Source organism: Elephas maximus, chromosome 2 (genome assembly GCF_024166365.1).
Source record: "Elephas maximus indicus isolate mEleMax1 chromosome 2, mEleMax1 primary haplotype, whole genome shotgun sequence".
NCBI classification, from domain to species: domain Eukaryota; kingdom Metazoa; phylum Chordata; class Mammalia; order Proboscidea; family Elephantidae; genus Elephas; species Elephas maximus.
Window position 1 is genome coordinate 143,028,756 of NC_064820.1, and position 13,334 is coordinate 143,042,089.

At 44.1% G+C, this 13,334-nt stretch overlaps 1 protein-coding gene across 3 annotated transcripts in view; it reads left to right on the plus strand.

The window, feature by feature from the left end:
* Positions 1-7,348, plus strand: part of SEMA6A (semaphorin 6A) — a 153,042-nt gene extending 145,694 nt beyond the window's left edge. For all 3 annotated transcript variants that reach the window (XM_049873611.1, XM_049873612.1, XM_049873613.1), the window contains one exon: positions 3,126-7,348. In XM_049873611.1, coding sequence (XP_049729568.1) covers positions 3,126-4,324 — 1,199 coding nt within the window. In that variant the 3' untranslated portion in view covers positions 4,325-7,348. The remainder of the gene's footprint in view (positions 1-3,125) is intronic.
* The last annotated feature ends 5,986 nt before the right edge of the window (positions 7,349-13,334 follow it).

The following is a 13,334-nucleotide window of genomic DNA, read 5'->3' on the forward strand; positions in this document are numbered from 1 at the left end:
GGTACAGTGGTTAAGAGCTACAGCGAGCTACGGCTCCTAACCAAAAGTTGGCAGTTCAAATCCACTAGCCACTCCTTGGAAACAGGATGGGACAGTTCTACTCTGTCCTATAGGGTCTCTATGAGTCAGAACCAACTTGATGACAACGGGTTTGGTTTTTGGTTTGGGTTAAGGTAGCCAAGGACGTTGTAACCCAGAACCCTCAGACATGCAAGAATGAAATTTGCAACTTAAAGGAGGGTTTAGAAGCTGTGAAAATTTGAAGATTTTGCAGTTTTTCCAATTAAACAATGAATGAAACAGATGATTGCTACAGTCTTATCCTTTCTTAAGCTGAGAGGTCAATATCAATGGTAGAACGCCAGAGTTAGTTGAAAATTTAGGAAAGAAAAAAACAGTTGCCATCGGTCAATTCTGACTTATGGCGACACCATGTGCGTCAAAGTAGAACTGTGCTCCATAGACTTTTCAGTGGCTGTTCTTTCAGAAGGAGATCACCAGGCTTTTCTTCCAAGGTGCCTCTGAGTGGACTCCAACCTCCAACCTCTCCGTTAGCAGCATCACCTGTTAACCTTTATACCACCCAAAACCAAAAAACCAAACCCACTGTGGTCAAGTTGATAGTGACTCCTAGTGACCCTGTAGGACAGAGTAGAGCTGCTCCATAGGGTTTCCAAGGCTGTAAGCCTTTACAGAAGCAGACTGCCACATCTTTCTCCTAATTGTAGATACTTTTTTTACCTACAACTACATAATTTATTGGGAAGACACAGCCCCCATGTATATAGATGCCTGGAAAAGCTCCACTGCCCTGAAAAAAAATGTACCTAGTACTGACAATGGGTGGGGTCTAACCTACCTTAGACTTTACTGAATTCACCAAGTCAATGAGGGAAATTAAACCCATTTTATTCACAGGTGCAGTTATGTGTAGGTGGTTAAAAATGATGTTCAATAGAACCCCACACATAATAAAAATTGAAAGAAAATCAGTTGCTATTTTAGCATGACAACAAGGAAATGCAAATTTAAGGAAGAATTTTTCATTAGCACAATTCCTTGGTGACTAGGTATAAAAACATTTGAATGCAAGACACCCCGCAGTTTGGGGAGCGCCACCACAGAAAAGGTGTGAGTTATAGCCGAATTTCCCTGCTGTTTTTTGCTTCTTAGTTTCTACCCCTTAAAATTCACAGAGATAACTCTGGAAATATTTGAAAAGTGACACATTTGGAAATTATTGCCTATCTTACCATCTTCCACGCTCTTTCTCCAGGGTGAATTGCCTGGGTTGCCCTTCATTACTAAGGGCAATTATTTCATCAGAGAATCTTTGTTTCTTGAGAGATACCCGCTTCTATTTATTCCCCACCTAAAGTCACAAACCCTTTGTCACAGAACAATCATTTCCACAGCAACCAACGGTGATGTCACCACTGAGGGGAGGAAGGAGGACAGTTTAGAAAGGAGAAAGGGAGAGAAAGAGAACATAATTTTCGGGCTAAGCTTTCTGGGTTTGAAAACCATCTCTTCAGTAATCAAAATATTTTAGCAGAAAAACCCTCGTGGCAAAGCTGCATTTCTTCAAGTCTTGGCTGTGACATAAGAAAGCATTCTGGCAGAAGTTTAAGGGTTGCATGTTGTGGGTTTGGGAAGGGGTAGAGATTTTTATTTCATGTCATTCTAATTCTGTGCCACTGATATCTGCCAGTAAAATACATTAAACACATTCCAGAAAGAGTAGATTTTAGTAGATGAAAAATGTATCTCCGGAGACCCAAGAAGGTCCATTTTCTGTCTTGCTATCGTTCCATAATAGGAACAGTGTTTACATTTCCTCAGCCCATGCAGTGCCTCTAATGTATTCGTGTTCTTTCACTCTCCAGAGGCAGGAATTGAGGTATCTGAGATTTTATTTTTTTAGCTACTGCATCAAGCATTTAAGATCTGACAGTTGTGATGTGTATTCTCACTTGGTTTTAAAAAATAAAAGCTTCAGTGTTTGCATTTGATTAAAATCTCTCAGCTTGGTGGCTGATTAAGCAGGAACGGGTAAGCGACTTTCTTCAGAAACGCAGTACCTTGGTTAATGTAGTGTAAGATTATTGACGGGTGTAGTCACATAATTTTATTAAATTGAAGAGATTAGTTCACCGTGACAGCAAACTCCAGCCGTAATAATGTAACTTGACACTTCTCAAACCCACTTCAGGGCCCCAAATGGTCTTTTTTTTCCCCTAAATATTCTTTCAGTTCCAGTAAGGAGGGAGCTTCATTGAGATATTAGGCATATTTACCTGAAATTGAGTGTGCGTGGTCGTTTTTGGAGGGGTGATGTAAAATCAACATAAGCACTTGTAATCTGTGAACTTCAGCTATTTTCTTTCGCTATGAATGACACATACTCTCTTTCCTCTGGTTGCTTGAAATGTAAACGTAGTTTATCTTCAGACAGAGGCCAGGGTGCCCACAAGGAGGTCCTCAGAAGAGGCTTCTGGTGGAAGCCTGAAGAGTTGGGCTGTTTGTTCCCTTAACCTACATAAAAGGGGTCCCTGGATGGTCCAAATGTTTAGACACTGGACTACTACTTGAAAGGTGGGTGGTTAGAACCCACCCAGGGGCACCTCAGAAGTAAGGCCTGGCAATCTGCTTCCAAAAGCAGTTCTACTCTGTCACACACGGGGTCATCGTGAGTCAGCAATTAACATCAACAACAAAAATGTGCATAAAAGTGTTGCCTCTTCCTCCAGACTCAAAATATCTGGGTTATCTTTGAGGAGAAGATCTAAAAAGAGATGAAGAGGGAAAGAGGGATAAATGAATTTTAAAGATTAATAATTGCTGTATTTCAAGGAGTGAAGCACAGTAGAAAGAGTGTGTACTTGAGAGAATGAAAAACACTTTTTCAGAACACAAAAAACAAATGAGGCCTATTTACACACTTCACAGAGGGGCCTTCAGGAGGATTAATTAGTTAATGTTTGGCAAGCTGTGCCTTGTAGACAAGTTACGCAGAGGTGCTGTTGTCACTTATTACTGTTATTAATTAACAGGGTGAATGCCAAACAAAAATAATTCTAGTGGTATGCTTCATTTCTTAACACCATATATGATGTCTATTGCAGGAGTGATTCGGGAAAGTTACCTCAAAGGCCATGACCAGCTGGTTCCTGTCACCCTCTTGGCCATTGCAGTCATTCTGGCTTTTGTCATGGGGGCCGTCTTCTCGGGCATCATCGTGTATTGCGTCTGTGATCACCGGCGCAAAGACGTGACAGTGGTGCAGCGTAAGGAGAAGGAGCTCACCCACTCTCGCCGGGGCTCCATGAGCAGTGTGACCAAGCTCAGCGGCCTCTTTGGGGACACTCAGTCCAAAGACCCAAAGCCAGAGGCCATCCTCACACCACTCATGCACAATGGTAAGCTCGCTACTCCCAGCAACACAGCCAAGATGCTCATTAAGGCTGACCAACACCACCTGGACCTGGCAGCCTTGCCCACCCCAGAGTCCACCCCAACACTGCAGCAGAAGCGAAAGCCCAGCCGTGGTAGCCGTGAGTGGGAAAGGAACCAGAACCTCATCAATGCCTGCACGAAGGACATGCCCCCCATGGCCTCCCCTGTGATCCCCACGGACCTGCCCCTCCGGGCTTCCCCAAGTCACATCCCCAGTGTGGTGGTCCTGCCCATCACGCAGCAGAGCTACCAGCATGAGTACGTGGACCAGCCCAAAATGAGCGAGGTGGCCCAGATGGTGCTGGAGGACCAGGCTGCCACCTTGGAGTATAAGACCATCAAGGAGCATCTCAGCAGCAAGAGTCCCAACCATGGGGTGAACCTCGTGGAGAACCTGGACAGCCTTCCCCCCAAAGTCCCACAGCGGGAAGCCTCCCTGGGCCCTCCAGGATCCTCCCTGTCTCAGAATGGCCTGAGCAAGCGGCTGGAAATGCACCACTCCTCTTCCTATGGGGTTGACTATAAGAGGAGCTACCCCACGAACTCACTCACAAGAAGCCACCAGGCCACCACTCTCAAAAGAAACAATACTAACTCCTCCAATTCCTCCCACCTCTCCAGAAACCAGAGCTTTGGCAGGGGAGACAACCCGCCGCCCGCCCCACAGAGGGTGGACTCTATCCAGGTGCACAGCTCCCAGCCATCGGGCCAGGCCATGACTGTTTCGAGGCAGCCCAGCCTCAATGCCTACAACTCACTGACGCGGTCAGGGCTGAAGCGCACTCCCTCGCTAAAGCCGGACGTACCTCCCAAACCTTCCTTTGCTCCCCTTTCCACATCCATGAAGCCCAATGACGCGTGTACATAATCCCAGGGGGAGGGGGTCAGGTGTCGAACCAGCAGGAAAGGCGAGGCGCCCGCTCAGCTCCCCAAGGTTCTCAACTGCCTCAGAGTACCCACCAGACCAAGATGGCCCACGGCAAAGCTGAGGATTCTGGGTCCTCCTCTCTGGGACATAGGGATACTCTCAAAAAATGGGCCATGTGGTTTGGTGAAGGTTTGCAACTGCAGGACTCACCTCCATTCTCTTCCTTCACTCTCCCTCACACCCTACAACAGGTTGGACTCACAAAAGACTTAAATTATCATCACAAACATGAGCCAAAAGCACATACTCACCCATGCACATACACACACCACACTTACACACAAAACACACACACACAGAGGTGAACAGCAACTACATTTTGTCCATGACTGCATGGGACGTTGCCAAACTGGGCTAGCGTTCCAACCTGCAAAATACAGATATGTTTTAAAAAATTTGTGAAAATTAAAAAGACAAAAAAATAATCATTGATAATTCTAACTCAGACTTTAACAATGGCAGAAGTTTACTATGCGCAGATACTGTGAAATGGCCACGAGTGTTACAGCTTTCTGTTATAGCAGATGAATGCCATGTTGGGCAACTATGTCATAGATTTCTGCTCCTCCTCTCTTTTAATGAATAACGTGACCGTTAACGCAAGTAACTCTTATTTATTGTTCACCCTTTTTTCCTTAAGGAAAGGACTCTTCCACATATCATCCTATGAACAGCTCTTCAGAAAGCCCATTGAAAGTTAAACTATTTAACGTGAAATCCATTAACTGGAATAATTGAGTTTATTTTTACAATAAATTCACTGAGTAAATAAGTTGGAGCTGGAATTCTGAGCTTTGTGTTTGGACTCTCTGACCTCTAGCTAAAGGAAAGAGTTAAGAGGGGGATGTTTATTCAAATCTATCAGTTAACTTGCAGGACAGGTCTCTGGCCTATAACATGCAAAAAATTAATTTGCTTAAAAGTCCTTCCAGATCCTAACTTCTAAAGCAACCAGGAGAGAAACTTTTGGAACGGCACATCCTCCGTGTCCCATTGCTGACAACATGGCTTTGTCAGTGGTTACTACTTTCTGTGAAGGCACCAGCTTGTGATCCGCCATCTCATTTCACCTTGCATGTGAGACAGCAGACAAAATCCACAAACGGTGTGAACTAATTAATATGCCGGCTGCTACCCTGCATAAGCTAATGGTTTGATCACACGGGTTTTTTGTGGGGTTACATCTGTGAATAGCCTGTTTTCCACATGTAAATTTGTGCCTTACACCCTGAGTTGTGTACACTTGTAAGCTGTCAATATGATAAATTTTTGCCCCTTTCGAAAGAAATGCAGATATTTATTTTAACCCTTCCTCCCCCACCTCCACTCCAGCCCTCTGGGAGATTGGAGTCAAGTAGATGGAAGAAAAATGCAGTGGTGAACGTCACAATCCCATAGCCCAGGAAAGCTGGGGACACCACACCCTCTAATTCACACTTCCTTCTAGTCGTGCCAACTCAAACCACCCTTCAGCCATGCTGCTGCCAAGCATGGACCCCAGTGTTGTGGGTGGCAAACCCCTTTCTTCCTCCAGAGCTCCCTGTGTCCCTTGTATTCTCAAATCATTTCAATAGGGTGATATCCTCATTAGCCAGCAGGAAAAGGACTAATACTCCAGCCTTCATTTCTGTTGTGTCCACTTGCTGGAGAACATGCTGCGTGCGGTCAGGTAGCCACCGGGGAGGGGTCTCCAAGCCATGTGCTCAGCACACACGTGCAGTGCACACAAAGAAATGACGTGGAAGTCGATGCAGGCAGGCTGGTCCCTGCTGTGATTAACAAGTAACTCAAAGTCCAAGGCCAACCACAATGGATGCTGCAAAATGTTGACTAGGGTAAAAGATTTTTAATTTTTTAGAAAATGTATCCTTTTGTTGTTGTTATTGTTTGTAGGGGGTGGGAGGGGAGGATGCGTGTTTTTCTCCCCTTGGTTTTCGTTTGCCCAAACACGCAAGAAGGGACTTTTGTTTACTCTATCATAAACAAAAAATTGTCAACATACTGTAAAACTTGAGCATTGTTGGTTGTTATTGTTTTGTTCAACAGCTAAACAGTTTATTTGGTGGTCTCTTTGTCTCATTTCCAATTTGATCTTCTGGGTTTAGTTTTTTCTTAATAAAAAAAAACTTGCAAAAAAAAAAAAAAGACTTGACAAGGACAATTTTGAGTTGGCTAGTGAGAAAATGATGATTGCCTGAGTGTGTAGTGAGGGTGAGGCCCAGCTCTTTTGTTGTTCAGGGTAGGGTTTTGTCGTTGTTGTTATATTTTTGTTTGGGTTTGGTTTTTTTAGTAGACTCAGTGGTCACATCCTATGAACTGTATACCCTGAAACCATGAAGTCTTTTCTAGAAACTGAGATCTTGTTTTTTCCCTTGAATTTTCTCTCGAAGTGCAAACATTAGGAAGGTTGTGGGTATATATACACACATCACCCCGCTACCTTCTCCCCATGCTTGACTCCCTAGAGTGTTGAAGGTGCAGTGCCCACCTGCATACAGACCTGTGAGCTCTTCCCGGGGTGTGGGCATCCCTTCTCAGTTGTGTTACATCAATCTGTGTCAAAACTGATCTTCCACATTCCTGCGTCCCATAACCCATCACGTCACGGTGTTAACCCTAAAATGCCCATATGTATTGAGCAGGTCTTCTGCATTTAAGTATTTTCCCCCTTTCGTTTTTTTCCCCACTGTGTGTGGGGGGAGGGTCCATAAACCTGAGTGTGCCTTTGCTTTCCACCCCTGCTAGCCACTGGTAGACACAACCAACTCAGATTTATATTTGTTGTAAAGTTGTAAAAATATTGTGATGTCACCAATTTCCCTTCCATCTCCACATCCCCTAACATCTGATTCATGACTTAATGTATGTTATAAAAAAAAAAAGAGAAAAAGAAGAAAAAAAAAGGGAAAAAAGGAAAAGGCTCTTTATTACTGGAAAGTAATAAAACCAGACTGTTCTACATTATCTTTTGTGTCCTGAATGCTTTTATTTATCTCTTTCTTTTTCCCTTTCTAACCCTCCCCCCTCCTTTTTTTTTTTTTTTTTTTTTTTGGTATGTTCTACTCTCCCTCCATTTCTATCTGGTTTTCAGAGCATAAATAACCATGTGTTAGAGGCATTTGTTTGCAATACATCCCCTCCCACACCAAATTATTGATGTGTTTTCTTTGCCCGCACCCAGCCTGAGCAGGACTTTAGCAGAAGCCACCAGTAATTAAAAGGCAGAGCACGCATTGACTCTGTCTATTCATTTTATGCATTTTCTTTTTATGGGCTTGTTCATCATCAAACATTTATGGTAGTCTTGATAGTTTAAGAGATCAAGGCTAGGATTTTAGTATGTAGGGTCCACTAAAAATAGATCTCAGCACAGATGTGACTTCAGCCTTTTTACATATTAATAAGGTGGAAGGTGCTGGATTTTACTCCTTGTTAGCATTTATCTCTGGTAACCCAGAAGACACAGTTGGTGGTATATTGGGATACAGCACTTGATTTTTATTTTGCAGAATAGCAATATGAAATGCCTAGATCAGGCTTTCCTTTCGGGGATATTTTTAAAACATCTATTTAAATAAGTCCTCAGCTATAGGAGTTCACTTTTGACTGTCTGAAACAAATTTTTTTTTTTTTTTTTTAATGTTTGGGTCAGTTTGAGTGTAGGAAAGCTGTGGGCTGAGGTCTTAATTCACACCCATAGTGGTCTCAGCCCAGCCCAGTCACCATTTGATAAGTCATGTCTAATTGTGTTTCTTGAATTCTACCCACGGTGTGAAGAACTGTTAGGCACAAAGCTGAATATGGTGTAGTTTCTGCCTCCTCATTTACAAAGAGAGATATGGCATTTCCCCAGTAATACCACGGGCAGGGATGGCAAACATCTGGGACAGGAGGTGACATTTCGCCTGGCTTTTACAGAATAAGTAGGAGTTCTCTGGACAGCTAGCCCTGGTAGAGGGGATAACTTGTCCAAAGGTGCAGGTGTACTGTGTTTGTGAAACATAAAAAGTTTACCTGGTGGAGGAACCTGGAAGGCATTATGCTGAGTGAAATTAGTCAGAGGCAAAAGGACAAATATTGTATAAGACCACTATTATAAGATCTTGAGAAATAGTATAAACTGAGAAGAACACATACTTTTGTGGTTACGAGCGGGGGGAGGGAGGGAGGGTGGGAGAGGGTTATTTACTGATTAGTTAGTAGATAAGAACTGCTTTAGGTGAAGGGAAGGACAATACTCAATACATGGAAGGTCAGCTCAACTGGACTGGACCAAAAGCAAAGAAGTTTCCGGGATAAACTGAATGCTTCAAAGGTCAGCGGAGCAAGGGCGGGGGTTTGGGGACTATGGCTCAAGGCGACTTCTAAGTCAATTGGCAAAACAATTCTATTATGAAAACATTCTGCATCCCACTTTGAAATGTGGCATCTGGGGTCTTAAATGCTAACAAGCAGCCATCTAAGATGTATCAATTGGTCTCAACCCACTTGGATCAAAGGAGAATGAAGAACACCAAGGTCACACGATAACTATGAGCCCAAGAGACAGAAAGGGCCACATGAACCAGAGACTTACATCATCCTAAGACCTGAAGAACTAGATGGTGCCCGGGCACAACCAATTACTGCCCTTACAGGGAGCACAACAGAGAACCCCTGAGGGAGCAGGAGATCAGTGGGATGCAGACCCCAAATTCTCATAAAAAGACCAGACTTAATGGTCTGACTGAGACTAGAGGAATCCCCACAGTCATGGTCCCCAAACCTTCTGTTGGCCCAGGACAGGAACCATTCCTAAAGACAACTTATCAGACATGGAAGGGACTGGACAATGAGTAGGAGAGAGATGCTGATGAAGAGTGAGCTATTTGTATCAGGTGGACACTTGAGACTGTGTTGGCATCTCCTGTCTGGAGGGGAGATAGGAGGGTAGAGAGGGTTAGAAACTGGCAAAATTTTCACGAAAAGAGAGACTGCAAGGGCTGACTCATTAGGGGGAGAATAAGTGGGAGCACGGAGTAAGGTGTATACAAACTTATATGTGACAGACTGACTTGATTTGTAAACGTTCACTTAAAGCCCAATAAAAATTATTTAAAAAAAAAAAAAAAAGTTTAGCTGGCCTTGAGCAGGGTCTATGGAGAAGCAAGGCTGGGAAAGAGGGTTGCAGTAAGAAAAGGAAGGGCCTGGTTGCCATGTGCTCGGATTTTAGCTGTTGGTGGGCAGCTGAGTGCTTTGGGAATGTACAAAACAGCAGATAAACACAGCATTTGTGCTTTAAGAAGCTACCTAGCAGTAGTTCGGAAAAAAGGACTAGTCCGCAGAGAGGCTGTGGGCAGGCAGAGCAATATGTCAAATGGTGGCTGTCTTAGTTACCTAGTGCTGCTCTATCAGAAATACGACAAGTGAGTGGCTTTATCAAACAGCAATTCACTTCCTCACATTGTAGGAGGCTACGAGTCTGAATTCAGGGCGTCGGCTCTAGGGGAACGCTTTCTGTTTGTCTCTCTCTGTCCCTCTCCTTCTCTCTCTGTCTCTCTCCCAGCTCTGGGTGAAGGTTCTTGTCTCTTTGCAGGTTCTGTTCTTCACGTGATCTTCATGTAGTATGGCATCTCTCTTCCCCCATCTCTGCTTGCTTTCTTCCTTGCTTACCCTGATCTTTTATATCTCAAAAGTGATTGACACAAGATACACCAGACACTAATATTGCCTCGTAAACGTAACAAAGAAAACTCATTCCCAAATGGGATTTTAACCATGGGTACAGTGGTCAGGATTTACCACCCATACTTTTGGGGGATACAATTCAATTCATAACAGCAATCAAATTCTAGGTGTGATACAAATGAAAACCCCACCTCTGATTTCAGATTCTTTAGGAAACAAATGAATCAGCTCTGTGATTGTTCTCTCTTTTGCCAGATAAAAGGGCTTCCTTCTCCTTATGTGACTGATGGGTTTGCCCTGCCCAGTTATACCCAAATATCTTACCATAGAACTGAGGGAAGAGGCAACAGCTAGTCTGACACTAAGTGAAGGAAGCTGAGGTCCACTGAGGTGAAGGGAGTTACCCATGATCCCAGAGTTGGCAGTCAAGCCACTCTTCCAAAGACAAATTCTATGTCTCTACCCCCATTCAGATCATTATACAATCCTAGCTAGAAAGACTTGGCACCCATCTCCACACAGCCTCTCCATCTCCCTCAGTCATCCCTTCTCATTAGGAAGTCCCTCGTACAGTGCCTGGCCCTACCCCAGCTGGGCATCCCAAATTCCTTCGTCTGAACCAAGGCAAAGGGGTGGGGCAGGAGCTGGGATCACACTGGCTTGAAGCAGACAATCCCTGCAAAGCAATCTGATACTTGGTAGTGGTTGCTTTTGCCGAAGTCAGTTTTGCTAGTCTGGTGAAGAGGTGGCAGAGGCCAAACAGGTGCAGCCCGTATTTTAGCTGGGACTCCAGGGATGTCCCCACTCAGATGTAAGAAGTCTCTCAGACAACCCAGAGTTTTGGTTAGTGTGTTTGTTTCATTGATACAGGGTTGGAGATTTTTCTAGAGTGTTTGTAGACTTTCGGCCCTAAAAAGTAGCTGTCCCAATACAGCCAATAGGCTAGGTGTTTCACTGAAAAGAAATGCCATGGGCCAGCCAGATCTGAAGTCTTGGACCTGCCTGCTTTCCTGAAGTGCAATGTCAAGTGAACACAAACTGGCCTCCTTGTTCAGCCTTGTAATTTGGCAGAAGCCAAACAAGATGTCCCAGAACCACAGTGCTTAGGTTTTACTGCTTGAACAAAAGCTCTTTCAAAAAAACCCATTCAGCAAGTGAAATAAAAGTGTCAGAAAGGCACCTACAGTTTCAGACACTGGTACATTTTTCTTGAGGGAAAGGGGTGAGGGGAATTTAAAAGAACCCTTGAGTAACAAAATAACATGATTAAGAGTATAATCCTTTTCCTGGCTCCGCACTGTGACAGCTGGGTGCTTGGACTCAGTAACCCTTATAAACCCACATCTCACGCTTGTCTTAAAACCAGGTGGTGACGTGTCTCTTATACAGAAGTGGGCAGGGAGGGTTCACATTTATTGATCGGGACTGCCAGACAGATGGGGATCTTCAATATTCCATTTAGAATATTGTATATCCTTAGCTCTAGCCCCCCTGGGATGCCTGAAGGTGGGGGACGGTTGACCTCAACAGAGGGTTAGGGCTGAACTGATGTGCATTAAATGTGGCAGGGCAGAAAAATGTGCAGATGTCTCTCTGGCAAATGGAAATGAAATTTGAGCAAATCAAGAGAAGCAGCTGAGTGGTGGGATGTCCCCCACCCCTCTCTGCAAACACATCCATGCACACATGTGCACACACAAATGCAATCATGGTAGCCTATTCCTCTGGGCATCTAAAACCAAAAATATCCCAGAAGTCAAAAGCCATATCTGCTGAAGGTGGACCCTTTGGGAGGCCTTTCATCCCTTTTTCTGGTAAAGCATGAATCCCACCTCAGCACTTTCTGGTCTCAAAATGGACTGCCCCAAAAGGAACTGTCATACACTACAGTCTCAGAAATAAGAACCAGGACCTTTGCCAAGATATCTGGACACAGGCCCCTCGCAGCCCTGTTGACCCTGGCTAAGGAGCCAGTAAATTTCTTATCTTTGCTAATTGCCTTCAGATAGAAGGCTCCCTTGAGAATCATTAGCGACGTCCCAAGAGCAAGTCATCGGTCCTGCTAACAGGCTGCAATAATGGTCCAAATAAAGAGAAGCCAATGAAGGTGAAAAGTAGGTAACCATGAAATAAGAAGCATTTTTACTGACATTTTTCAGCATTAAACATTTGGAGGTGACATTGGACACCAAGCCAAATGCCAGGAAACCAACACGAGGGAACACAGATTGGATTCCCGAGGGTTTCCTAGGATGAGAAAGATGATGAAAAATCAGACCTAGAACCAAAAAAAAAAAAAGGCTCTGTTTTATCCTGTTCATCACAACAATTGCCCTCACCGTGTTATGGAGTGGTGGTAAAGTGGGCTGATCTCAGGAAAACTTAATGTCGCTTTTCTGGTGTGAATACCAAACGTTTAGCACATCCATCTAGTCCCATGTCTGTGCAAAAGCATGTATTTCAACAAAGTGGATAAAGTTTGTTTCATAAAAATTAAAAGTGGAATGGTACCACCCAGAGAAAAGCAGGGCTTCCAATTGTCAATGACAATGGCCTTTTACTTTTATAGCATTTTACAATTCGCAGACATAATCTTGCCCATTATATGGCTTGATCCTCCTAACAGCCTAGTGGAGTGAGCAACACATATACATATACGATTACTTCACTTTACAGATAACAGAGTTTGGAAAGAGGGGTCTTTTGGAGCACTGATCAACAAATAGAAAGTGGTAATGTTTCAAAAACCTGTATGCTGACATTATCTCATTGGCTCTCTGGGAGACGCCTCAGGTTACACAATTACTCTCTTCTCTGAAGGGGAAGAGCCTCTCACAGCCTTTCCCAGGAGAGATGGTTACAACAATAAAGTCCCCAAAATAAAGGCTAAGCACACAGGATCTATTTTAAGGGCATTGTGCTCTAATATTTTTCCATCATTAAAGAACACATCTCTTCCTTCCTGTGTCTGCAAAACCGTGATGCTAGCAGTGTTATTAGGAACTGTCAACAAAGCAGGAAATGAGGGACCTGAAGCCAAATTCGGTGACCTCCCTTCTTAAGGCACACGCTGCCACTCAGGGCCGGTGACAGATGACCTCAGTGAAAGAAAAAGGATGAAAGGCTCGGTTCTTGCAGTTTCTTCCTGCACAAGCCACAGAGATCACTAGAGAAACTCTAAGAACTTAAGAGGAACCAGGGTTGATTGGGAATGGAGGAAAAATGCTCCATGCGTCCCAGGGTGAGGAAGTTTCTCACCCTTCCCTTCACAGAGGAGTCCCTG